The sequence below is a fragment of the Synchiropus splendidus genome, chromosome 2, assembly GCF_027744825.2.
Source record: "Synchiropus splendidus isolate RoL2022-P1 chromosome 2, RoL_Sspl_1.0, whole genome shotgun sequence".
NCBI classification, from domain to species: Eukaryota; Metazoa; Chordata; class Actinopteri; order Syngnathiformes; family Callionymidae; genus Synchiropus; species Synchiropus splendidus.
This window is the reverse complement of record NC_071335.1, coordinates 36,460,906-36,488,870: the sequence shown is the minus strand read 5'-3', so window position 1 is coordinate 36,488,870 and position 27,965 is coordinate 36,460,906. Positions and strand designations below refer to the sequence as shown.

General features: G+C 44.5%; 1 protein-coding gene across 2 annotated transcripts in view; it reads right to left on the bottom strand.

The window, feature by feature from the left end:
* The window catches only part of LOC128753487 (protocadherin-7-like), a 55,122-nt gene extending 43,118 nt beyond the window's left edge, over positions 1 to 12,004 (bottom strand). Inside the window, exons 1-3 of one of the 2 annotated variants that reach the window (XM_053855235.1) lie at positions 11,484 to 12,004; positions 9,614 to 11,316; positions 7,763 to 8,936 (exon numbers count right to left, since the gene is read on the bottom strand). In XM_053855235.1, coding sequence (XP_053711210.1) covers positions 7,763 to 8,936; positions 9,614 to 11,010 — 2,571 coding nt within the window. In that variant the 5' untranslated portion in view covers positions 11,011 to 11,316; positions 11,484 to 12,004. Of the gene's footprint in view, positions 1 to 7,762; positions 8,937 to 9,613 lie in introns of both variants that reach the window. The other variant, XM_053855234.1, reaches the window with a different exon arrangement.
* Between the last annotated feature and the right edge of the window lie 15,961 nt (positions 12,005 to 27,965).

Genomic DNA, 27,965 nt, shown 5'->3' with positions numbered 1-27,965 from the left:
AAGCATGTCTTGTGCCCTGCCGAGTCTAGGCCCCTTTTGAGGGGACGTGGGCGGTGAAGCAATGACGTGGCACTGCTTCATTCATTCTTTCAGCCACGGTGGCAGTTGTCAGCCTGCCTGCTCTGGCTGGGGCTGATCATTAGGAAAATAGAAGTACTAGAAAATGTACTGATAAACTGCTCGCAAGTACACACATGCTATTGAAGTGACAGTTACGGGTGATCGTCTTGATGTGTTGGTTTGTTCAACTGGTTATTTATGTGTTTGACTTGTTTAATGACGGCAATGGGTTTGAGAAGCCAAAACCTCTGCTGTGATGTCTGGCACACATGCAGGACACGCACATAAGCAGCTTTCCATGAAAACAATTTCGATACTTGGGTTCCAACTAGGGATGGACGATATCATATCGTTCACGATATACCGACAAAAACAATCCACTCGATGACAATTTTGCAAATCACGATAAATTCGATAAACACACGGTCAGTCGCTGCAGTGGACTTGCGTACATGAATATGATAAGACCGCGACAGTGTGCCATGCTCTTCAGGTCTGCGGCATATGACAGACGACACTGGCGCGTGGCAGTTGTGAGATAGAGTTGAGAGTTTGGTGGACTTTGGTTCACGGTAGTAGTTTTAAACTTGTTTTCAATACAGGAAACTTTTGATAACGGTCGACTCCGAGTGTCTGGATTGGTGTTGGTTTTATTAGATGCAGTGGTCCTCATAGGTTCTCTGAAGTGGTCGTCTGCCTTGGTTCATATCGTCACACGCAGGTCTCCCGCTGCGCTGGTGCCTCGACGAAACACCATGGTGAAAATAGGTGGATATTCTGCGGATTAGGGTTCACTGATCGCGGACACACTCTCTCAGACAGCACTAATGCTACGACCCTGCATCAGTTAGGGACCATCAACAAATTGTAAAACATTCAAGGTATTAGTGAAATCACCAAACGCATCTATGAAATAAGGTTTTACATCATAGTAGACAAAGCACCAACACTTTGTATGATTTCAAGAATTATGACTAAATGATCATTTATTTACATTATTTCTAGTATATCTATAGCAATTCTTGGTCACTGATTTTTCTTGTTTTTGGTAACATAAACAACAATGGCTTACTTGCCTTAGAGCAGCGCTTGTGGGCTTGGACCTGGATTGGGTCGGTTATGCGGTTAACTATCCGACATTATCGAGACCTCTCGGTCCACACAAGCCATTGTAGCACAGAAGACAACCTGTACTATCACACTAATAGCTTCAACTACGCAACAGTAACTCACAAAATCCCCTCATAACAGCACATCTGCTATATTACTGTATAATGTGTTGAGCAGAATTATTTCATAAGTCAAGCAGGAGGAGGAAAAAGATGACCTTGAGCATTCAGAAGCTTCAGTGGCAGTTGAAAACCTTGGTGCTTCAACTGCATTTGATTCTTGGTTGATTTGGCTTTTCATTTCTTTTCTTCTGCTTGTCAAACTCAAATGACGTTGTTCAGCAACATTATTTCTGCTATATTTCATAAATAACTCCCATTACATGTCGTACACTAAAAGCCCCAATAGGCACGGCAACAATTGAACAACAATAAAGGAGTTTGTATTCATCCTTCAACATGGCTGGTCATGTTTGACATAAGAGGTAAGGTATAAAATACACTAAAATATCACAGAAAAGGCTTCCTTCAGTGAGTGAGTGGTATCTGCGTTGACAAGAGAGGAGGATACTACACTAACAGGAGGACTTTTTAGGCAATTAGTACCATTACTATCACTGGCACGGTAGTAGATGTAAGGTCGAGTTGTTGTCGGTGCTTCTTCTTTGACAAGCATCACGTCCTTGCGCACACTGTGATACAGATAATTAACTCATGTGTGAACCTGAAAACGTAATTTCACAAAACACTCATAACTTCAGAGGCTTCAGTTATAATTGTTGCTGCAGTGTACACACTCCCACACCCTCTGCAATCGAAAAGAACTAAAAGGATCATTATAAGAAAGTGGGTTATGGTGAAACACAAACAGCCATTACTGGATGTGGAGTCTCGCTTGGCGGGAGACAATGATCCTGTTGACTTACGGTGGTCAGAGCCACTCTGCCAATGCAGACATGGCTCATAAATATTAACAGAGTGAAAAAATAGCAACTGTGCTTGCCGTTACAAAACACGAGTGTACACACACGCTCACCTACACACATATCTTTAGTGTGTATAGACTGGGAAATTACTCCTCAAACTGTAAACTGTTACTCAGCCGTTCGCCGGAGCAGCGCTGACACCTCGTTCCAGGGCTCATATGCCAATTTCTTTGGCCTGTCAAGACCTGGAATTATGTAGTCATGTAATCCCAAACGCATTCTGAAGGTGGGTGATAGGTAATGCGGCTTTGAAGAATGAATTACAGAGAGACAGGGAGCAAGGTGACAGGCTGCCCCTCGGTTTGCAAAACTAAATAAAATGTCTCTAAGCTGCAGTCCTCATCACACTGCGGTCAATGCTTCTCACACACTCGCCCGTCACAGCCCCATTAGCTTTAGTCATACAGCCCAACATTATTCACTTCACTTCTTCTGGCCCCTGGCTAAGGATATAACATTGTTTCATCACTTTCAATCTCTGAGTCGGGCTGAGTCTCTTGCAGGAGAGCTGTGTTGGTTCTCCACTTCTTGTTTTGCCTGCAGTCTTCCGTTCCATTCTGTTTGGTATGTCTCTTGCATATTTTTCAAAAATGTTATCGTGTGCCGGGAAAAAACAAGCAGTATAATGTTGACTTGTTGTGCACAAATACAATTAGGACGTAACTGATGTCTGATGTATCAAGATGCATTGCAACAATTAAATGTGGTTGGCTCAAGGGAAACTCAGCATCTTTGCCTGAGAGGGAGGGGAGGACATGCGGCTCTCAGAGGAAGCTATACATAGCCAGTCAAATGCATTGCTGAGTGAAGCCTGTGAGCCTGGTCAGCCACTGTGCCGTAAAGTGTTCAGCCACCGATACTGTGCTTTCCAAACAAAGCCCTTTGATGCATCCCAAACTCCCATTGGAATCCTCCGATCTGCTCTCAGAGATTTGTTCCACTTGTGCCTGACGCCACCATATATCTCGGCCACACTCCAAAAAGCCTTTTTTTCTCCTGTGTCGTGTCACCAGGGATGCTGATGCTTTGATCAAGACAAGTTTAGCACCACTCCCCACACTCACTGAAGCGGGTTCCACACAAAAAGGTTGTAAATCTGAAGAGAACGCTCACATGGAGACAAAAAAACCTGGCGTTGATCGTAATGTCTTTGGTGCACCCTTATAATTTTTAGGCAGCACACAACACGTAGAGTTCTGTCCCACCACTGACCTCGAAGTTCATCCTCCAAGTCTCACATCTCACATGATGCTCAATAATGCATGCGAATAATCATTATGACTTTGTACCAGGAACAAAACATTGGTTGAGGAACTAAAGTTTGCACATGCCACTTGGACCCCAGAAGGACTGGACTAGATGGGGACAACAGCATATGGGATTTGAGACATGAGATCTACGTCTCACGACGGAAGCTAGTGATCATCAATTGAATCAACGTCGAACTCTCCCCCATTGCTTCCTGGTTTCTGTCGGACCGCTTCAATTGGCTACATTCTGTTCTGAGTCAGGACCAGTGTTCTCTGACAACACTCAACACCTTTAACACTTCAGATCATCAGGACACTCTTAACACAACTCAGACCACAGGACTGTCTTATATGATAACCTGACCATAGACAAGATAATCAGGCCTCCTTGGTCAGGAACGGCTTTGTTACGGGCTATGACAATGTTATAACCTGTATTGCAGAGAAAGAAATACAAAACATTATGTCTGTTATGGTAAAAAGAAATCTATTTAAATGACTGTACTGTCTGTTCATTACAACTTACTAAAGCAGCGTGCTTTGGGCTTCATAACTGACTCAGCCAAAGGACCCAAAGACACTCTGCATCACTGACTACTTTTTCACTGAAACATTGATATCTCAATATTGTCACCTTACCAACCTCATTCTTGCTTTTGCTATTGATGTTGCCCATTTGCCTCAACACAACTCGGCTTGTTCAGCTTCAGAGAAACTGTAAAAACATATTGACAGTATCTTGGTTGGAGGTCATTGCGCTGTGGGCAGAACCAGAGCATGTGGTCACCGCACAACTGTTGCATTCACCGAACAAAGCCTGTCGCTGCAGCACGAGCGGGTGTTCTCTTTCTCTAATTACTCCTGGCATTCATCCACCGCTCTGTTTGACTTCATTGTGAGATGGAGGTGTTCTCTCCTCAGTGACGTCTGATCAATGACTCAGCCATGGTGCATATTGCCATTAATATTGTCTTTCTACACCTGCCGGGACAGACTATACTCTGGCGTTCACAACACTGACAGCAGTTACGACCACATGGCTACTGCACAGTTCCACGGCACTCACTCTCCTGACTGACTTGCTAATCCATTATAAGATCAACAGCGTGAGCCATGTGTCTTTCAAAATTCACATACGACTGGTAGAATTCAGGGCCCAAGAGGTTCCGAGTTCAACTAACAAAACTCCAGCGATGAGGAAACTTGTGGGGTAGGAGCGGTTGTTTCCATCTGAAACTGGACCTTGACCACTTCTTAAAATGCCAAGTACATTTTAAATGCTGGGGGAGGAAATCTCCCCATATACCATTTGACCCATGGTCACCAACTGTGGCGAGAAAGAACAAGTGGCTAAAGTCTTCGTCTCAGGGTTGCTTGACTTTTCCTTACAATGAAGGCTCAAAGTAGAACCGCCGCTCCTTGGGGTAGCTTGGGCATCTTATCAGATGGCCTCCCTCGTGAGCTGCTTCAGCCATGTCTAACTGGGAACCCGAGTCAGTGTCTCTTAGTTGGCCTGGGAACGCCTTGGAATTCCCAAAATGAGCAGCAGGAGGTTTCAGGGGAGACTAAATTTCCCTGCCTGCAGTCCCCACGCCCTGACCTTGGATAGGATGGACACATGGAATTTTAGGATCCAATCTTGAATTGATAGTTTTGCGAATGAGTTCAACGCTTGCGGATAATCGAGGCAGAAGCTGAGTTGCTCGAAAACATAAACATCAAAGGGGATTCCTGAACTAGAAACACAGATGCTCAATTCAGTCGTAGCAGGAGTTTGTTCAGCATAGTAAAAAAATAAAAACAAGATACCGGAGGTATGTCATAATCCACATTTGTGCTTTCACTGGGACGACAGAAAATGTCATCTATTTTACTCAACCGATTCTCACACGCACGGCATAATATACTGTTGTTTGCAAGTGGTCTGTGGCGTCCTCAGCTGACCCTGAAGGCAGCCTTCCACGTTGCATGTTGACGCATTGGAGTTTCGATGAGCAGACAAAGCCTGCATCAAAATGTCATGATCCGGGTGGGCGGGTCAGATGAAACAATCGGAGCAGTGCCTCCTATACCCCTCCTAAAATAAACAACTAAACAAAATAAATCAAAAATAAAATGACTGGAATGCAGTCAATCAGGAGGCGATCTGACAGAGAAACAAGGAAGCATCGGAGGAGTTTTGACATTTATTGAATACGATAAAGTTTTTATTTTGATGAGGAGTGAATCTCTTACCAACCTGTAGCTCACCTGCCTGGTCACCTGTTTCCTCATAAATCCAACTGGATGTGCGACTAGTTATGATTTTTTCCCTTAAAAACACGCTAAAAACCACCATCATCATGTTCGTATGTATGATGCATTATGCAAACACGAATGTGGTTCAGAAGTTTTCTTTTACTTTTGAATGTGGATCACATGATAACTTTCAATCTTTAACAAAGAGATCACTATTTTGAAGGCTTTTCATTTAGGCCATGGCGGTGCGCTCCAGTTGTTTCCATGTAGTGGAAACTATTAATGAATATTAGCACAAGGCAGCTCTGCTTCTAGCTTCAAAATACAACCACTGACTCGCAACACAGGAGACAGAGCGGTTTTCTTCTCGAAGCAGTAACATTGACACGCAAATTCCACTCCATCCTCTATCACTTTTTAAGAATTTTCCAGATCGATTCTTGACATTTGTAATCTCCACTTGGGAGCCTGTTTTGAACAGTCGGTTAACATGCATTGTTGGTTATTAGCTTGCATTGTAATGCATGTAGAACTCTGCTGGGCGTATAAGATGAGTTCAGATTGAAATAGGTATTTTATGAAAGATATGGACGTGAGTTAAAACAAATGAATAATATTCAGGGGTGCAAACATGACAAAAAATTATCTGACCTTTTTAAAAAAAAAAAAAAAAAAAAAAAGACAGGGCAGTTGTTTTTCTTCTAAAATGGCCTGGAGCTATTTTAGTCCTCCGCAATCAACGTCACAGTTCATGCACAGGCATGGGAGCTGAAGCTTTCCTCTCAACGTGAAAGTTCCCTAACACTGGAACGGAGAGACAGTGAAAACCCACACTTCCAAAATAATTGTGTTACTTAAAACACTGTCGGTGAGAGTACATCTGCTAACTTCAAGTATTAAGAAATGCTCACTTGATTTGCAGAATTAGGTCAAAGGAAAGAAACGAGTCAAATCTCACTGTTGGAGTTATTTGTGGTATCCAAGTAATGTCTTTGAGTCAAGTCAATTACCTCTGCACCCCAGTGGGAATCTGTGAGGCCTCTCTAATCTCCCTGTGAAGTCCTCAGCACGAGAGGCCCACAAGGAGTTTGAACATTATTGGAGACAAGTTTGTTTCCAATATTTCACGTGTTGTGCAGTTGCCCTGTTGTTGACTGAAAAGTCAAGTCCTTCAAGCAGCCTTCTACATGCACAGCTCATCAATATTCAGGTCTATTGTGAAGAAGCCCAGCAGAGGTACAACTGTTGAAATGATCTTACTTCAACCTGCCGTGTAATACAAGGCTAAAACTGGGACAGGCCTTCCCAGCGTCCTCTGCCTCACAACACAAACTCACCCAGGATTCCATCAATATTTATCTCACTCGCTTTTCCAAGTCATATACACCACATTATCCCAGCAGAAAGACTATGTTTTCAATGCATAGTTAAAAAATACCTACGGTTCTTCTAGTATTTTCATTTGCATACTAGCGTTACTTCGCTTTGTCTCAATAGCTGTAGCTGCTGAACTGGTGTATGTAGAATTGACTGTTTGGTTCCATGGTGTGCTGTCAGGTAGACTAGCTCAACATTAAGATAACATCAGTTTTAGGGTCATCCATCAGTCAAGGCTGTCGCCGGGAATCGATTAGCGCATTTGTTGGGGACAATTGTAATGGGTGATTTGAATCTTATGAAGTCGTCATCACCCTCTGTAGTGACGCTTTCACTGTTAACAAGAGTGAGATTCCCATGTTACACTGGCAACTGTTCTTCATGCGTTTCACCCAGTAGCTTGGAAGGGTTGTTCCCACCAGCTCTGAAATACCATAATATTTAGTCACCAGTCACAGGAACATTGTTTTTAATGTGTGGTTTCACTCTACTCTGTGTACTTTAAAGTTGCCATTTTAGCTAGTTTTGAATGGAGCAGGAGCAGCGGAAGGAAGTGAATGGTGAACATTCAAAACCGTCCTAAAGCCACACACCACCAATATTTAATCACTTTCAACTTTTTCCATTTCTTCAAATCTCCCTGAGGGAGTTAATAAAATGTGGAGCATGGATCATTTCAGGTAATATTTGTGTTAATAGTTCCTCCAGCATCAACTGACTCAGTAAGAAGCATCAAAGTTACCTGTGCATCCACCAGGGTGGCGTTGATCAAGGTCTCATTGATGAAGACGTGGACGAGGGCCGTGGCACACAGCGATGGGATCCCACTGTCGTTCACCCTGATGACAAGACGGTGCAGACCTCTGTGGCGGCGCTCCAGGGGTTCCGCTAGTGTGATCACTCCATTAGTGTGGCCGATCTCAAACAGCCTGAATGGGTTTCCTCCGACCAGGGCATAATGAAGGTCAGCATTTGGGCCAGTGTCCGAGTCTATGGCGGTTACAGTCCTCACGATGGTGCGGGCGCTGCTGGCGGGTGGAAGGAGGGTGTAGGAATCGTTGGCTGGAGACGTAATCGAGGGAGCGTTGTCGTTCTCATCTGTGACAAACAGCGAGACGGTGGCGGTGGCAGTTTTGCGTGGCTCTCCTCCATCAACAGCTCGGACGCGGAAGGTGTAAGTGGAACGCTTTTCGCGGTCAAAGGACAAGGTGGAGAAGATGGTCCCCGTGTTGTTTTCTATTGAGAATACTTCCTGCCGCTCTTTCTCTCCATTTTCTGCCGGCACTCTCTCCGCTGTCTTCCCATCGACTCCATCCAGCTCTACAAACAGACTGAGCTCAGCGTTCTCTCCTTCATCGGCATCGGTCACGGTGACCATTCCAACCGGGCTGTTGGCGAGCAGGTTCTCTTTGACGTAGAACGTAAACAGTTCCTGAACAAACTTTGGCGCGTTGTCGTTGCGGTCAGTGACTTGAACCACAACCGTCGCGGAGCTCTGTAGAGCTGGCGTGCCCTTGTCTTTGGCGATGACGCGTAGTTCGTACCTCTCCCGCTGTTCCCTATCCAGAACGCCAGACGCACGGATATCTCCATTATCTGGGTCGATGTAAAACGGGGAGTTGGCTGCAGGGTCAAGAGAATACGCTATCTCGGCATTTTTACCACTATCCGAATCTGTGGCGACTACAGTCAGGACCCTTTCACCCGGGGAGTTGTTCTCAGCAAAGTGGACCTCCATGAGACTTTGAGCAAAGTTTGGAGCATGGTCATTGATGTCAACCACTCGCACCATCAGGGAGCTGTTGCTGGATAGACTGGGGCTTCCTGAGTCCACGGCCACGATGGTGACGCTGTACTCTTTGGTTAGCTCGTAGTCAAGCAGGGCAGAGGTGTGCAAAAAGTACTTCTTCTTGTTTCTGTGGAATGAATAACAAAAACAAAGACTTAATTCCAATAATTTATGTTAAAACTAGGGGGTTAACAGCAGACTAAATTACGAATTATAATAATTAAACAGATAATGATTCATAGATTCCAGAGATTCTTTGTGTTAATTTACTCTACAAAACACATTGGAGCAGACAATTTAAAAATGCCAGTTGAACTCATGAAAATGAGTGTAATAAGATGAGCTTAAAATCACAATCTTCTATGTCACTGCAACAATCCCAACTTGTATAGAAATATAGTAATGAGACACCAGCTTCAAAATGTCTGGGTGAAGTAACAATAAAACTGTATCTAGCTGGTGACCTTGTCAGGTTGATTTTTTTTTTTCATTTTGGGTAATGGCTTATCAAAGAATGAGTCAAACCCAGAGCAGTTGAGAGCTAGAGCATTACATTATGCAGCTATTCTGGCATCCAGGGTCAACTGCCATCACATGAAACGCAGGAGGACATCTTGCCTGCCCATCAGTGGGCACATATGAAAGGAAACTGTGGGCCGTCAAAGTGTTCTCCACAGTCACATTTGCACCAGGGATTGAAGACTGAGTGTGTTTCTGTATTAGTTATTGAACTAGACAATCTTTTAAGTATAATGACGGATTGTTTTGGACACCATAAGTCTTGGATTAAAGAGGAGGTCTTACCTATCAAAGGCTTCATCAGCAGGTAAAGGTGGGAGGGCTGTTTCTCCTGCTGGCTTCAGTGTGAATGGAACATCTCCTACGACGGTGCAGGTCACTGCTCCGTTCTCTCCCTGGTCTCGGTCTGACACCTGCACCAGGGCCACTGGCGTGTCCACCAGGACGTTCTCTGGTACCAAGGCTGCTCCATCTCGGACAGGAATCCGACCAATCTTCCTGATCTCTACCACTGGGACATTGTCGTTTTCGTCACGGACCGCCAGAATGACCGTGGTCCGGTCAGAGCGGGGAGGCTGACCTCTGTCTCGGGCCATCACTGTGAACCGAAGCTGAGCCACTTCTTCTCTGTCGATCCTGTGCAGAACACTCAACCATCCCGTGGCTTCGTCCAGCCTCAGGAGTCTCCTGACGGATTCAGTGGCAGCGCCAAGGACGTACTCTACTTGGCCGTTGACGCCAATGTCGCGGTCCGCAGCCCTGACTTGGAGAACCGGGGTACCAGGAGGGGCGTTTTCGGCCATTTCTGCCTCATACGTGGATTTTTCAAACTGAGGGCTGTTGTCATTCACATCTGTGATGGAGACTCGCAGCAGCGCTTGAGAAGAGCGAGGGGGGTTCCCGCCATCTCTAACTTTAAGGATCAACTCATACGAGTCCTTCTGCTCTCTGTCTAACGTGCCTTTCACAATGAGCTGAGGTTGCTTCTCTCCGTCTGGTATGTCTGCTACTTGAAGCTCAAAGACACTGCTCCTGGCTCCAACACTCATATCTCCGCTTCTTCCCCTTCTGTCTCCAAGTCCAGCCATAGGGCTTCCTCCCGCCGCACGCCTCGCTGAGGTTGAGGTTGCGCCACCTTCCTGGATCAACTCGTAACGGTCAATGCCATTTCGACCAAAATCCCGATCCGTGGCAGTGGGCAGCAGATAAAGCGTCCCTATTGGACGGTTCTCCTCAACTGAGAGCTGGAGGACAGGCGACGGAAACGACGGCGTGTTGTCGTTGATATCTGTGATGACCACGCGACCTTCGAACAAGTCTACCCAACTCTGCAGGGGTCCGATCACCGACACCTCGAAGTCCAAGAAGCACTCGTTTTCATCAAAAATCATCTGGCACTGGGGCAGCTTCTCTCTGTCGATGCGCCTCTGGCTTGTGGTAAGCTCCCCGGTCACATTGTCAATCTTGAAGAACTCGGAGCCGCTCTCCAGGGCAAAGGTCACATCCCCATTGCCTGTACCTGCAGTGAGACCCAGGTCGGCGGCCACGTTGCCGATCTTGACGTCAGGGGGTCCCTCCTCTGCAACTCGGTACCTCAGAGCTGAGTCTGCACCGGGTAGCTGAGTCAGCAGCTGCAGAATCAAGACCAGGAGGCTGAGAGCCTCTGCACTAAGACTCCGCATGGCTCCCCTCCTCTGGTAATTCCCTTCCTGTTTCACCGAGTCTCCCGGCGTGGGCACTTCTATCCTCCTTTGATAAGAGTCACCGAGAGCAGACAAAAAGCTTCCGACTGAAGTTTTATTCAACTTCTACTATAGCGCGGCTCACAGGACGTCGCGAGGAGAAGTGAACGTCCATGATGCTCAGTAAAATGTCCACATGGAGCAGCATCTGTTTAACGGTCCGGTCAGTCGCTTATTCGTTTTCAAGAAAAATCCCAGTCACATTCGGGACAGCGCTTTTTTTCCTCCCGTGTTTCTCAGTCAAAACTGCAATGCAGCACCACAACACAAAAGAGGGTAAAAAAAAGGGACAACGCTCTTCGATTGATTTTTCTTTTTAGAATAACATCCGTGGAAAGCGATATACAGCACAAGAGAGCAGTTTTTCTTTCTTTCTTTTTTCACCAAAAAAAGTCTCCGCCGCTGGTTCTTACCTTAGCGCCGGTTTTCCCGCAGTGGAGAAACGTGCCAAGATTCCGCCACTAAGTTCTCACAACTATAGTTCCTGATCGCGGCAGGGAAGAGTGGACTAGCGACAGCTTTCTCCGAGGCGTAAACAAAAACAGACGCCGGGATTCATCAGCAGCAGTTATTCCTGTGAAGCGCATGTGCTCGGTGATGGACCGAGTCTGGATGCGTCTTTCTCCAAGAGTCCCGCATTCTCTCTCTCTCTCTCTCTCTCTCTCTCCTCAACATGCGCCTCCTCCTCCTCCTCTTCTTCCTGTTTTCCCCTCCTCTCACCTGCACTACTCGGGACTGATGCTGCAGTCTTTCTCTCGCCTCCTCCTCTCTGCGGCTGCAACACTTCCACGGCCACGCAACCGGATCGCTGAGCTGTAACGGGAGAGACAGCAGAGGCGGTGTTGGGTCGCCGTCAGTGTGTATGTCGGTTAGCAGGGACAGACCTCACCCCCTACTCCTGTCATAGAGGGAGATGAACTGGCTTCGTCCTGACAGCTCCTGCTGGGAGTGTATCTTTATTCACATATTCTGACAGAGGACAAAGGAGGCGAGGAAGAGTGGTCCCGGCTTGAAGAGTCAGTTTTTATGCTGGCGCAGCGTTTTCCGCGGGGCAAGTGCGCAAGGGCTCAATGAAATCACACATTCAGATTCCACTTCCTACTATTAATGAAACATTCAACTGCCATTCAGCTCCTGATCTCGCAGCACAAGCTGCCTCGTGTCAGTCCCCGCTGACGAGGGGTGGATGTTTTCGGACAGAAGAGCGCATTGCAGCATCGGTCTGCTGAACAGGATCAGTGCTGCAAAGTACTTTGCGCGCCTTATTTCCATGTCACCTCAGTTCACACCGCATGCACATGACCCCACTGTAGCGTCATGGGGTTCCCTTAATGATCCTGCGGAGACTAGGAGCTCACCTGCGTGAGGTGAAACATCTCTTGGTCACCTTCATGATTATAATGGGTGAGACTGGAATGATCAGGAAGACAAAGGACAAGCAGTGACGGAACTGTCTTTGTGAAGAAGGGGCAGAGCCCAAAGGCAGAGCTCCATCATCAGGCAGAGGCTCATAGTAGAGCAGCCTGCTTCCTCTCTTGTGCAACCTGGAGGTGACCAGGAACACGGAGAGTACGATTGACCAGGCAAAGTAAAGAAATCCCTGACATCAAATAAAAAAAAAAACAGAAATCAGAAGGTCTTAGGTTACTTTGGCTTTGACCTCACAAGGTTACAGGTAAAAGCCCTCATGTGGCCTACAGCTGCACCAGCTCTGATGGACAGCCTCGTATCCATCTCTAGTCAGGATCACAGTAATTCTGGTAAATTCGTTTTGAAAAAGGAGTTCAGGGTCAGTCTGCAACCTGCAACCTTGATCTGAGCTACGACCCTGAAAGTGTGTCACAATCATCAATAGTTGAAGGACTTTCAGCGTAAACAATTTAGAGTTAAGGATGATGAGCGGGCCAGTGTCCAAGCAATGATGTCATTGTTGCTGCGAGTTTGGGAACTAAGTCTTTCAATAGTGAGCTGCCACCAAATCCACCCAACTATTCAGATGGGATTCCCCACATGCAAACATGCATTCTTTGCCGCTGACTCAGCATCTTGAGGCTCTCGGCATGAAAATCAGTCCGCGAATCCTGCACGAATCATAAGAATCTCTCATCTTTCCAACAGAGGGAAATCCTCCTTCTTTTGATAAACTAGAGTGACAGAGAGTCCAGAGGAGAAAACACACTGTTACATCTCTGCACTGAACACCAGTGTTGCCACAGTCACAATAAAAAAGTAATCCAACCACTGTTTACTCCATTAAAAACTCACTTTACTGATCCCTTAATTTAAAGGTAAGTAAGATTACACGTTACTTTATTGCCCTCATTGCATATACTAAATTTCTGAGGCAATTTTGAGGTTATGTTTCTACATTTAAGCTTATAAACTGTTGGCCTGGTCACTGTATTCACACACTGGACCTAAAATACCCCCAAAACATAAATGAATGAGTTTGAAAAAAAAAAACTTCTCTTCCTGTGACAGCCACAATTATGAACCTTTTTAATGAAATGCAAATGCAAAGTGTCCACATCCATTTGCAAAATAGTAATATCCATAACAAGACATTTAAAAAGGCAGGAAATGCCCCAGGTGTTTTTGACAAAGTCCCTGTCCACTACAAGATTCAGGTATACAATGCCTCAGTGTGTCACGTCTCCTGTTGACCACCTGAAGGCAGTAGCTCCACTAAAGAATTGGCTGGACTCTGCGCTTAGTAACGCTGGAAAAACAATGTATTTTCAACTTTTGAGAGAAGGCAGAGCAGCATCAGTGAAATTTCTTCCTGCACCAAACATTACTCAAATAATCCATACAAGTGTGGATGGTTTCATTTATCATAAGTATAAGTATCATTTTACTCAGCGTATGAGGGTGAAAACTGAGCATCTAGTTTTGAGTCTGCACTTTCAACACCTTTTTTACTTTATTTAATCAGTGTTTCTGCACATTCGTGGACCATGTAGGTATTAGTAGTAGGGTTGGGAGAGTTAGGGTCGTAACACTGTCATCTGTTGCCGATACCAGTAGCTATAAACACACAACTCCCTCCTCAATCCTCTGGTGTTTACACGTATGCGCTATTTGCTACGTTGTTGGCAGCTTGACACGTTGGCTGAAAATGTGACTGACGTGTCCTGCACATGAACTCATGCCCCAAGATGCAGCAGATGAAAGCAAATATAAATGTCAATAGGAAAGTAACGCTCAGTGACTTGGATACTGTAAGTAACATTAGTTACATAGCACCGTAGATTACTTATTAGTGAAGTGGTTACTCTGTAACGTGTTACTGTAGCGGCATCACTGTTGAACAAATCCTAACCAGCTCAAGTGTTTCAGGTGGTGTGAAGGATTCATAGTCGTGGTATGGAACTGAACCTTCATGCAGAAGCTGAGATCTGCAATGTTCATTTAAGGAACATAAGCAACCGCCAAACTCTAACCCAAAGTTAAATCCTTCAGGTTCACCATTGTAGCATTTTTCGTCCTGTGATTTAGCACATAAAAAATGCTCTTTTTTTTTTTTTTTTTTTTTTTTTAAACCGGCTGCACCCAATACAAATGACAGTCGGACATTTTGAGAAATGTTAATTGGTTTTGTGAGCGCTGATGAAACCTCGGGGCAAGATTGTGGCCGCTGCTTAATTTAGGGGGTCAGACAAGTTTACTTTAAGTTGATTCATTAAATAGAATGGGAAAAAAAATGTAATACATTTCATCTGCCTCCTCAAGTATTCTGTTAAACGCAAGCCATTAAGATATAATTGAGCGTGAATCCTCTTTCATCAGCAAATGAACTGCAGTTTTAATTTGCATATTGAACGGAAAGTGAACCATAGTGTGTGTGTGTGTGTGTGTGTGTGTGGAGAGAGAGTGAGTGGAGATAGAGAGCACTTTTGTACATTAGAGACTGGATGTTCTTCTGAGATACATGACCTTGTTTGACATTGATTAATACCAATCTACATTTTGTGTGGAGAGAAAAAGCTTGTGAGGCGCAGCAGAAAGAAGTCATTTAAATCTTACAAACATGAACACACACACACACAGTGCAAAGTACACATTCTATATGTGGACTTTTCTGCAGATAATGATAAAATAATAGATCAAGAGGAAGAAACCCAGGGGTGCAGATTTGAAATGATGCTTTCAGGTCAAATATTGAATCATTCTACCACAGGTTATTGCACTAGCTACAAAGTAGCCTCTTGAGGACACATTTTTAGTGAATGACAAATGGAGATTTCGGGTTTCAGAAGTCAAACCAATATTGTGAAATGTGTAAGAGGTCATAATATTTGAGCAACATCAACGCTGTTCATTCTAATGAAAGTGTGGACATCACTTCCTCTGGAGTCTCCATCATTAGCTCTGACCCGTCGCTGCTCCACTCAGAATTCTGTCTATGTATCGGTTTATAAGCGTTTCCCACTCGCGGTTCTGCGTCAGGACGGATGCTAATTGCTTATTGATTCCCGCCCTGGCGCTGGTACTCTCTGGGTTGAAGGAGTGGCTCTTTGGTTAAAGTCCTTGGATTGAAACGCACTTTGACAACAATTATCATGTGGCGTGGACTTCTGCCAGGTCTGGCTTCATAACTACAATCCTTTGATATTTTGGCTGCTCACCTGATGGACAGTCTACTGAAAAAGTCTGTAGTTCACTTCCTTTGTAGATTTAAAGAGCCTGGGGATTTCAAGTGGATCCTGCCACTTGGTTGACTAAACTCGGTGCTTTGATCCATTAACCACTTCACAGGGCGATATCTCACCTCTCTTCTCTGGCCTCTTTTTGCCCTGGGAAGTGCTACATCCCAGAAAAAGCTAATTCAATGGTTTGACAATCGCAGCTTGTGCACCTGTGGGAAGATTCCGTTTTCATTTCACTTCCACACAAATGATTGTCCCTGCAAGGAATCCACTTTACTTCATTTCTTTAAGATTCTGGATAGTGTCATCACAAAGTCCAGGTATTTATGGTAAGTTGAAGCACTTGGCTGCAACATCAAAAACCTTGAAGTTGAAATGAGCACAGAAAGTGGTTAAAATCATGGAAGCTAAATCGATGAGTCATCTGCGTGAAACTTTACTTCAGAAAGTTGCAGTCCACATGGAAAAATGGTGCACATTTTCCAAAGGAAACAGCCTTAAAACACATAACATAAAACAGCCTAGAATGCATTTTCATGCCAGAGCCATAACAGAAAGACGATAAATGAAGGACAGTGTGTTCTCTGCATGAATGGAGAATGCTGTTCATCAGTGTTCAACACGAAGCCAGTGGTGCTAGTTAAAGGACATGGCACTCTAGTACAGGGTTACACACATCAGTCACCTTGAGAGCCTGTTTTACAATAAAAAAAAACCCCAAATTGAACGCTGCATTTAGTGCACTCAACAATAAATCCATGACAATGGCAATAAGCACTTAAATAAGGAAAACATTGAGTCTACAAGGACTTCTTTTAACATTTCCCATCAAATGCTACCACAGCAAGATGGACAGTTTCATCATGAGTGTGTACAGGCTGATGTGTCCAAGAGGTTTTCCTGGATATTGACCGCACGAGCAAGGTAAATATATATAATTCATGACAAATAAATAAAACAAAATCATCTGAATTTTTATTCAGACAACGTAATAGATCCAAACTCTGTATCAACAATTTTAACTACACTCTTTAAAGTCCTGGAAGAGGAGAATTGTGAAATTGTGGCCTGCACTTGCGTTTCTTCATCGAGGCTGCAACTGTTCAGTAAGCCTTCCCTGAGGGGCCAACAGTGTTATCAAGCACCCCGGACAAGACAGATCAAGTCAACAATCCGAGGGGTTTACTTCACCACACCAACTCTTGAACCCGGGATAGAGCTTGAACTCTTTACTGATCAGTGGTTGTCCAGGGTTTACCGCGTCTGGGGAACCATCTGGAGTGGCAGGGTGAGATGCAACACGTGGACCACTGCTCAGGGTGGCAGGAGGGAAACAACTGACTGCTTTTGAAGAGCGTCTGATGATGGAAATCCTTAACAGAGCTATAATAGGGCTTTGACGTACCTTTTTGCAACAATTATGAAACGTGAAGAGGCTTGATGTAATCAAGTTGCCATTGAAATGGAACAAAAGCACCAAAATAAAAGAATGACAAACAGCCACAGCTCCTGCAAGTGGACTGTAAAACCGAACAGATGATGAACTGGACTGTATTGTAGTACTGAATGCAACATGAACTGTCACAGAAACTGGGTGGTCAGATCTGATTATTTCAAGTTCATCCAGGTTCCAGTGAATACACTTCACCAAACCAAATTACCAGCACAAGAGAGGCAATGACTGTGGTTACATGGCGGCCCTGAAAATCGAATTATTGCATGAGTGCGGCTAGGTTTAGATTTTTCAAATTCATGTAAACAGCTTACTCCAACTACAGGAGAGAAATTAGAATTTCTCTTAGTCGGACTACATGACCTGGATAGGGCCTTGCATATACATTTTATTCAAAGCTAGTCAATAAAAATAGATATAAATACAGGCGAAGGGCAGCATGTGGCCCCTGGGCCTCACTTAGCTCACCTCTGAAGTAACCCAACATCATGGTCAACCTACAACCATGACAGGTCCTGATGGCAGAGTGAGAAGTGGGACATACACTGGCCCACATCCCAAAAGGTGCAAACCAAGATCAGTCCTGGTTATTTTGAGGAGTCTGCTTTTTAAACATATTCAAAAATGAGAAAAGTTAGAGATGCAGGTTGGGTCCAAAAAGGGTTTTGTTATTTGCCAGCGACACCACTCTGCATGCTCATCATTCAGCCACATTATGGATTTGAAGAATAAGGAGACTGCATTCATTATTAGATCTATGACCAGAGTGTTACTTGTACAGGTCCAACCATGGTTAGTCACTGTGGTGGAGAGAACAACATATACTGTAAGTCAGGGGTCTGAAACCGGTCCTCAGAGGGCCACTGTGGGAGTAGATTTGTCTGCTGTCTGGTGCTGCTTGTTTCAGCTGCCACCTGATTGGCTAAACTGGGTGAGCTTGTTTGGTTGGAACAAAAACCCGCACCCACTGTGGCCCCTCTGTGGATCAAGTTTGAGACCCCTGCCTTATGTTGATGGCTCATGTTTTGGATATGTTTCCAAAAAAAGAAAACAGCAGCCAAAAATGAAACGTCCCCAAAATAAAAGAAATTAAGGAGCCGATCAGCATTCCATCATTCCCTGTTTTATTCCAGACGAAGGCAGCGGCCTTGTTGAAACTTGCTGCCACAGTTTGGGCCTTGAAAGTTTGTGTGTGTGTTTGTTATACCTTGCTGAGTGACAGAGTTATGTCATTTTACTTTCTTAAAGTGTATCAAGGGCGCCCAGTCTTGGACCAACTCTCATCTGTACCGACATAAATGTGTCTGAAACACAATGTATTTGGACAAAAAGAGCCTTTGTCTGCAACGGCACATATTAATAATCGGTTCTTTGCTTTCAGACTTTTTCAAAGAAACCCTTTGTTTCTGCATCCATTTGTGTGCTGTTGTAATTCACATGTTGTTCACATGTTTCTTACCGACGATGACTTCGTCTGATCATCGATTTGTTGTTTTCCCCTCATGGATATTTACCATTTGAACGCATCACGCAGGTACGCCGAGTTCTATTCTCCAGCTTTTGTTCGAACAGCTTTGATTTCTCAAGAGGGGACTTCAAGGTCAGATGGTTGTGTTCTGCCTCCAGCTAACACACAGGTTCTGATCTTTCTTTCATCCACACCGCACAATGGTAATTGATGGAAGTGTAAATGTTTAAATGAAAAATATCTTTCATTTCATTATTGTTACGAAGAGGGTCAACCACATCGAGAGTGGATGTGACGTGTGTTCTCTCCCGATGGTGACGCACTTTTGGAGCACATTACACAAACATATTGAAGTCAGTTTCATTGGAGATGTGCCATTTAATCTTACCAAAAAGCTCTCAAGGCAAGCACAGTTAGTTAAAATATTGAATGTAAAATACAAGAACGACTTTGATTATTATAATAAAATCGAGATCAGTATGTATACTGCTCATTATTTTCGATTCATTGGGCGATAGGAATACGGTAATAAGATTGAAACAGCTTCCATAGGCAACACAGACATAAAAACCAATTCAAACATTAATGTTCAAAATAACAGCCAAAAAAAAAAAAAAAATCTACTACACCATCATTTCGCTTTGTGCTCAGGGGGATCACTCCAACTCAAAGTGTGTGCTTGTTTTATCCACTCACCTCAAGTCTCCTCTCCTCAAGAAACCCATCCTTGTTCCATCTCAAGAAGACACTCACCGTGCCATCTTTAAAGGGCAGCTAACCTGCCTTTGCATCTCGTCTGACTTATGTAGATATCGCAAAGGTTGTATTCGTGTTCTACCTTTCAGGATTAGATCGACATATTGTTACGTTCATCCCTGTTTTCTGGTGTGGAGTGGACAGCAGTGTAGTGACTTTGGGACATCACTGCTTGAGAACATACATGTGTAACTTTCCACTCACCAAACTCATGCCGCCATAGACAAGTTGTTCTGCTGTGACTAGAGAATCTGAACAACTTTGGTCTGATATATTTCAGAATGTATTTTTAGTGCTATCACCTCTTGATCAGTTATTGTCAAATGGTGGGTCAGGAACCAAAAGTGGGTCACAAAGGCGCTCTTGGTGGGTCACGTACTTCGTCCTGATCAATAAATAACTTGATTTTTTTCAAGAGTGATGGTTGAAGCAGCTTATTTTCTCCTTTGTATTGATTCAAATGAAGTTGTTTCATTGCCTTGATTTGGTTCAGGCCTGCTGGCTGGTCCCAAACCAGACCAGTTGGGAACCACATCTCTGAAAACTCTCACCGTCGCTTTGGTCACGAAGGCTCCCTCATTGTTTCCAACATTCTTTTGCAGCCAAGACACGGAAACGTAGATCAGAAAAGAAGGTTTTCTGACTCAAACATTGATGAACTCAACCAAAAAAAAAAAATAAATAAATAAATTCCCTCCCTATTCTTTTCTCCTCCACATCCAATGATTTACTCCAGTCCCTGATCAATTGCAGCAGAAAAGTTGGCGCAAAAGCGGAAAGAAGCCAGTTTGGTATTGTACTTCATGAAAACAAACCATAGTGCACTGTGAGCCATTACCACGTAGAAAGTCTCTGTAACTCTATGTCTAAGTCTATGTCGATATTTAATATCCCAAGCCGACATGGGTTCCTGTTTATGGGTTTGTCTGGGGGGCTTTTCTTGCTCCTCACTTGTTTTCCTTTCTGTTGATACACACAACTTATTCTCATATCTAAACTTTGACAAGACTCACTTCCAGTGATGCCCTCTTGCTTCATGGAGGGATGTCAGCGAGTTGCAACTTCTCCACAGTCTCAGGCTGACTCTGATTTGGAATGATAACAGTGTCTCGCAAACATTATTCACCACGGTTTGTTGTGTTTGGGACTGAGTAGCCACGGAGCCATGGCTCACCCACGCTACACTGAAGCGAGGTTCGTTCCCAAATGTTTCTCCTTCTTTTTGAATTTTGAAAAGGTTTCAAAGAGAGAATCAGTAAGACAAACTAATACTGGAGGATAATGGTATAAAATGTTACACACAAAAGTCGAGTGCAATGCATGGTACGAACACATAAAAACGTATCTTGGATGGCTGTAAAATATTCTGCTTGTTCCTCTGGGCTAGCTTTTCCACTGTGACAGGTGCACCCACACGCTCAAAGGCACACAATGTTTCTTTCTAAAGAACCTTTTATTTTCCACCTACCAGGTAGATTTAGGAGGCCTGGAAGTATGTAGCATCTGACAGTCAAAGATCAGCACATTCAAATTCCTTCTTGCCACTATTCCTAAATCACAGGGCAAGGCCTGCCTTCCACCTCTTTGTTGTCTTGTGTGGGAATCATGATATTTTACTTATGATCATATTTATCAAGTATCTGCTATTGAATAAACTGTTTTATAGTGTTGTCTAATGAAAGACTGAATCCAACAGACGCAGTGATAATGGGTAAGGTAACCTCAGTTTGATCCAGTATGAGAGGTGTGTATGATAAGGATAGTGGGGAGAGATGCGTGTATGGAAGAGTGAGTTATGAAAGGCAGGAACCACCTGGTACCAGGACCATTGAGGAACCCAGGAGACATCTAACCCAGAACCGGTCCAAACAGCTTGAGCTGAGTCTGAGTTTGTGGGGACAAACATCTACCTTCCCCCAAGTGAAGGAATGTGGAAGATAAGGAACCTCTGGCACAGCAATGGGTCAGGAGGATGAATTATGACCCAGGCAGAGCCAGGCAGAGATGGGACCAGCCAGTCCACCAGCAGAAGCAAGCCAATCAGAGGAGGGGACTGGATTATCTGTTTACAGCTTTCCACCCAAAAAAGGCCAGGAAATGGGCAACAACAAGAGGATTCATCAACGTCGCTCCAAACCAAGGGGTGTCGAAACCAGATCAGGAATGTGGCGCCATGGCAACGGGGACCCCAAGAGCCCAGGACCAATCAGTGGAGACTACACCCCAAGATGAACTGAAATGTGTCATAAAAGGGTCAGGGCCAGAGATAGTCTTTGTCACTCTACACCACTGGAGCTAAGGCTAAGTCAGGCGTAGTTGTGGACCCAGAGCTCTGTTAGGGTAATTAGACTCCTCTGTCAGGGAATAAATTCTTTTGGATTTTAAGTTGTGGGTTTTCGGTAGTCATTCTCACGAGTAAACGAACACGCGGAAGATACATTAAAGGTGTAGATTCCTACAATTTGGTGACCCCGACGTGATCGTGAGGTGGCTGGATAACAGGACAGAGGAGTCGGACTTGATTTCTGTTGGACGATTGGTCTCCACGGTGCACCGGACTAAAGGTGAGCAGAAACCTGTTTGAGATATCACGAATTCTGCACATTGGATAAGAACTATTTTGGAGACTGGTTGGAAGACAGTGTTTGGTCCATAGTCATTTTGGTTAAAGACAAGTGTGTGGAGTTTGGTTCATTTTTTATTTGTGAACGCAAATCAGCCAGAGAGCGGGGTTTGGTTCATTTTTTATTTGTGAACGCAAATCAGCCAGAGAGCGGGGTTTGGTTCATTTTTTATTTGTGAATGCAAATCAGCGAAAAAGCGGGGTTTGGTTCATTTTGCATATGAATGCAAAGCAGCCATAGAGCGGGCTTTGGTTCATTTTGCATGAACGCGAGTCAGTTTGGAACTGGACTCGGTTCTGTCCCGCCGTAGACTGGCTTGAGATCGGACGCGATCTCATTTTGCAATGTTGCTGTACACATAGGGGATTTTTGGGACCCCCTGAAACAGCGTAGAGTTTTATGCCTGGTCGGATACCAGGAGAATAGAGTTTATGCTTGATCGGATATCAAGACAGAGTTTTATGCCTGGTCGGATACCAGGAGAATAGAGTTTATGCTTGATCGGATATCAAGACAGAGTTTTATGCCTGGTCGGATACCAGGAGAGAGTTTTATACTTGATCGGATATCAAGACAGAGTTTTATGCCTGGTCGGATACCAGGAGAATAGAGTTTATGCTTGATCGGATATCAAGACAGAGTTTTATGCCTGGTCGGATACCAGGAGAGAGTTTTATACTTGATCGGATATCAAGACAGAGTTTTATGCCTGGTCGGATACCAGGAGAGAGTTTTATACTTGATCGGATATCAAGATAGAGTTTTATGCCTGGTCGGATACCAGGAGAGAGTTTTATACTTGATCGGATATCAAGACAGAGTTTTATGCCTGGTCGGATACCAGGAGAGAGTTTTATACTTGATCGGATATCAAGACAGAGTTTTATGCCTGGTCGGATACCAGGAGAGAGTTTTATACTTGATCGGATATCAAGACAGAGTTTTATGCCTGGTCGGATACCAGGAGAGAGTTTTATACTTGATCGGATATCAAGACAGAGTTTTATGCCTGGTCGGATACCAGGAGAGAGTTTTATACTTGATCGGATATCAAGACAGAGTTTTATGCCTGGTCGGATACCAGGAGAGAGTTTTATACTTGATCGGATATCAAGACAGAGTTTTATGCCTGGTCGGATACCAGGAGAAGAGAGTTTTATACTTGATCGGATATCAAGACAGAGTTTTATGCCTGGTCGGATACCAGGAGAATAGAGTTTTATACTTGATCAGATATCAAGACAATAGAGTTTTATCTGGGTCTGATGCCCAGTAAATAGAGTTTTTTATTTGTCTTTTATTTTGAGTTTGATGGTCTGTGATAGTGAGGTCAGGAACTTATTTTGAGATTAAAAAAAAAAAAAAAAAAAAAAAAAAAAAAAAGAGAGAAACGTAAACTGGTGAAGGAGAAATGAATTTGTTGCCCAGTGAAGGAGTTGATAGAAGAGAATGAGGAGACCAGAATGCTGTTTTTGATATGATAGTAGTGGCTTCAGTGTTAGGGGAGGAAGCAGCCCCCACCCCCATGACGGAGTCCACAACAGGTCACAGACAGGAGCACCCAGACGAGCTATCCAACTATCCAATGATGATCAACAATCAGGGAGTATTGCAGTATCATGAGTGGGAGATGAAAGATCTGACCCTGGTAACTAATAAACTGCCAAGTTTGACTGCAGGTGGTGAAGAGTGGATTGGAGCATTGGACACATATGGACAGCATTTTACTTGCGGTTGGCGATGTGGTGAGAATCACCCGTGCATGTTGCAGTTCAGTATAACAATCTGACCAAATTCTTCACATAACCGGACTTGATTCTGTAGAGTTAACTTCTCCTTTTGGAGGCTTTGCTTCTTATTTTTTTACAGTGATCAGAGATTTGTTCCCTAGAGTGCCCCGACAGTTCCGACTCTGCCAGGTCACACGCCAGCCACGGACCCCAGCTCTCACTATGACAAGTGCCTGATTCTGTGGACCAATAAAACTGGTGCACATCCGTCCAGAAATGATGAAACAGAGGTGGTTTTTGGAATTGTAATCATGAAAAGAAGTTAAATCAGAATTGGGTATAAACCTGGATTTGATGGCAAAAATATTTTAAAAGACATGTTCATCGTCTCAAACTTTTTGCAGATCATCACGCTGAATCTAAAAAAAAAAAAAAAATGGCAAGGGCAAGCAGGACCAGCTTTTGAAGCTGCGACTCGCACCAGTCCATCGCAATGCCATGATTCACAAACAAAGAGGAAAGGATAAAGCTAAAGGGGAGAAACAGATGTGGATGGCTCAGGGAACTGGTCAATCGAGAGGCAGAGCCATGGATCGTGGGAGGGGTGACCCTGGAGGCGGTAGGGGAAGCATCACTCAACCCGCCTACCAGCAACAACCTCAAGTGTGTCATTGCTGCGGAGATCCAACCCACTGGGTGAGAGACTGTCCACACCCTCCTGTGTTACAACAAAGGTTTGGAGGAGTGGCAATGAGAGGCGCCAGACCCGGACCTAGGGGAGGGGGAGCCCCCAGAGGTCGAGGTGGTCGAGGACCAGCGCCCTGGAATCAACAACCTTATCTACCGCAGCAGCAGAGTTCAGCCTCTGTCAAAGTGGAGAGACAGACTGTCAACATGTCAATGGACACTGGAACCACACTGTCCATCATCAAGCCTTCGAATCCCACCAAAGAGACACTTTGGAAATCACATGATGCTGATGGCACTCACATGAACTGCAGCCTCAATGACTCAGGGTGTGCTGGCAACTACATGCAGAGGTCGCTTGAAGATGAAGTCGCTGACATCTATTGGGTTCGTTTGAAACCAGAGCAAGGAGGGGAAGGTGGTGTGTACTCGACCTTCCTGCTGTGGAAGCCCTGGAACGATTCAGTGGCCTCATTAAGACCTCCGATTGACCCCCTCCACCTCACTCTGTTTTATGGCCAAAATCAAGATTTGATCTACCAAGAAGCATTTGAATCAGTTAAAGGGGGAAGAATGGCAACTCTCAAGTACCTGCATTTATGTAGGGAAACAGGGAGTAGCTGTAGCTACCAAACTGACGTCTTCACAAGGTGAGTGGTATATGATGTCCGAAACATCTAATCCACACATCTTTCTTGAACCAGTTCACGGGCATGTGCTCAGAGAGCTGGGACCCATGGTGAAGCAGTGTGAGGCAGCAGAAGACTGACAGAGTGGGCAAGTACCAAACGTGCCGTTTTCACCTTTGCTAAACGCTTTTTGTATCCAGGATAAAACAGGAGATTCAGATGTTCTGGCCACACTAACTAGGTTTCACGGACGAGAGCGCTCTGATCATCAATTATCAGCAGAGATGCTGGACACCCTGCCTGATTCGCTGTGGTCATAAAGACCGGCGGACGTGGGCCACTGTGTCGATTGTGAACCGGTAACGTTTGAAATCACACCTGGCGCGTTTGTTAATGTTCCACAATATTCACGTAAACAGGAGGCGGCTGAGGGGATCGCCAACACTCTGGATGGATGATGGGACTCAGGAGTGTTGGAGGTTTTCTCATCGGCGTGCAACACACTTATTTTACCGGTAAAGAAAGCAGACTGCGTTAATTATCGTATGGCACATGACCTCAGAGAAATGAATAAGGTAACATTAACATTGTGCGTTCCAGTGTCTGACTCGTACAGATGTTGGAATGTGTTAAGTCCAAAACTTCAGTGGTTTACAGTGAGCGATTTGGCAAATGCGTTTTTCTGTATCTTATTAGCTCCAGAATGTAGAAAGTTCTTTGCGTTCATGTATCACATGAGTCCCACAAGGGTGGAAATTGAGCCGTGGGATTTTCAGACAATATTTGTGTGACATGCTCTCCACTGTTTCATAACCTACAGGTGCTTTCTTGGTACAGTATCTCGACAATCTGTACATTGCGACAGAATCGTATTTGTTTGGAGGCTACCAGGATGATTTTGCTCAGATGTGTTAGTATCTGATGATGTTGTAAACGGTGTACTCAACCAAAAGAAAGGTGAGGATATTTGGATTCTGTGTATGTTGTGAGTTGTTGATTTGGCATTTTGGAGACGCACGGTTTTGTAACAGTGACTGGGGATCCAGTTGCATATGGGGATCTCATTCATAGGTTGGACACAAGGCTGTCAACCCTGCGCGGTGGTGGCAGTTAAATGCCCAGGACACATGAAGGTGAACACATAGGTTGCCAGGGGTAACCAGGTGGCAGATGCAGCAGCAAGGAGGCTGCAGGCTGTCAGGTTTCTCCTCAATGAGGTAAGCAAGTTGAGGACTTGTTACCTGAAATTACTGTGGAAATTATTCAATAGCTACAGGCGAGTGCGCTGGACAGTGAGAAGCAAGACTGGAGTGCCACTGGGGCGTGATGGAACGCTGATCGGGAGGCTGTGGTTCAACCCAGGGAAGGGACCAAGCAGAGTGGTCCTTCTTGATGATTTGTCAGAGTTTTAGCATTGGTTCAACGATGAAGAGGATGATGCATCCGATGGAGTCAGGGAGGACTCCGGGTGAAGTGGTGGTCATGGACTACACAGACATGATCACACCGGTGTAGATAAAGAGGTATATGTTGGTGATGGTGGATACTTTTTCAGGACGGCCTGAGGTGTATCTGTGTGCAAGGAAGGATTTGTTGCCATCAAAGCGCTGGTGAACCATTATATTTCTACCCATGGGTTTTCAGGAATTATCACATCACATCACATCACAGATCGCATGCATTTTACAGCAAAATTAATGGAAAAGCTGTGTAGTTCCTGGGATTGATTTATAAATTTGGTTTTGCACATCATCCCTAATTTCAAGCTCACGTTGAACAAAGGAATCGTATGCTGAAATAGCATTTGGCCAAGACATGTGCACAAACAGGGCTGAATTGGCTGCAAGCCCTGCCTATAGTTCTTTTAACAATCAGACAATCTATTAACCGCCGGACAGGGTTCACACCTTTTGAACTTCTGACTGGTCGTCTGATGCCTGGTCCAGCCTCGGTGTTGCTCCAGCCGGAAGTGGACCCACCAGCCGGCTATAAGCCCTACTGGGAGCAACTTTCTTCATGTTTTTGTGCACAGGACGACGCAACTTTTGCAGCCGAACCAGACGGACCCCCGCCAGCTTCATCCATTTATCTTCATGTGTTGCAGAGAAAGTGGTCCGAACTACTTTGGACTGGATCTTTTGAAGTCATGGTTCAAGCTAAATGTATTGTCACTAGTTTTTGTTTTCTTTGCTCATTTCATATTTTGCAGGAAAATATAAAAAGGGGGACAATAAGATGATGGTGAAGGACGGCTGGTGACTTTTGGGGATCTGGTGATCTCCTTGGGAGTAATGTCATGGCTGTGCAGGCTAACAATAGGGGACAAGGAACCCAACCTGGTAGGATCTGGCAATGAGACCCTAATCATGAATAGGAACAAAAGATCAGCAGAGCCATGAGAGGTTTGAAAGCCATGTCCATCAAACGAAGATCAATGTGGATGACCTGCTACATAATCTGCTGACAGGCTGGTTTGGCAACTGAAAAGGATTGATAATAACATTGTTGATAACAACGATGATAGACGTGAACTGCTTTACTTTGTGATGGTGTGGATGTTCTATTGTACATTGTATGCAAGCTGTGTTTTTGAAAATTATTAATAGGGCATTTAAGGAGGACGATGGCAAAGGAGTCTATGTGATGCTATGTGTTCCTGGAGACGATGAGACACATCTGGAGGAAGACAAGCTGTATCCTTGGTCTGAAATGTTTTGAAACATTTACTCTTATATCTCATTTTGATTTGCTTACATATACATGTATATCTGCATTTATTTTATTTTTACTTTGTTAGATTCTGGGGAGGAAATTGCATAATACTTTGGATGTTTTGTTGATCTCTTTTAGGAGAGATCAAAAGGGGGATTGTGGGAATCATGATATTTTACTTATGATC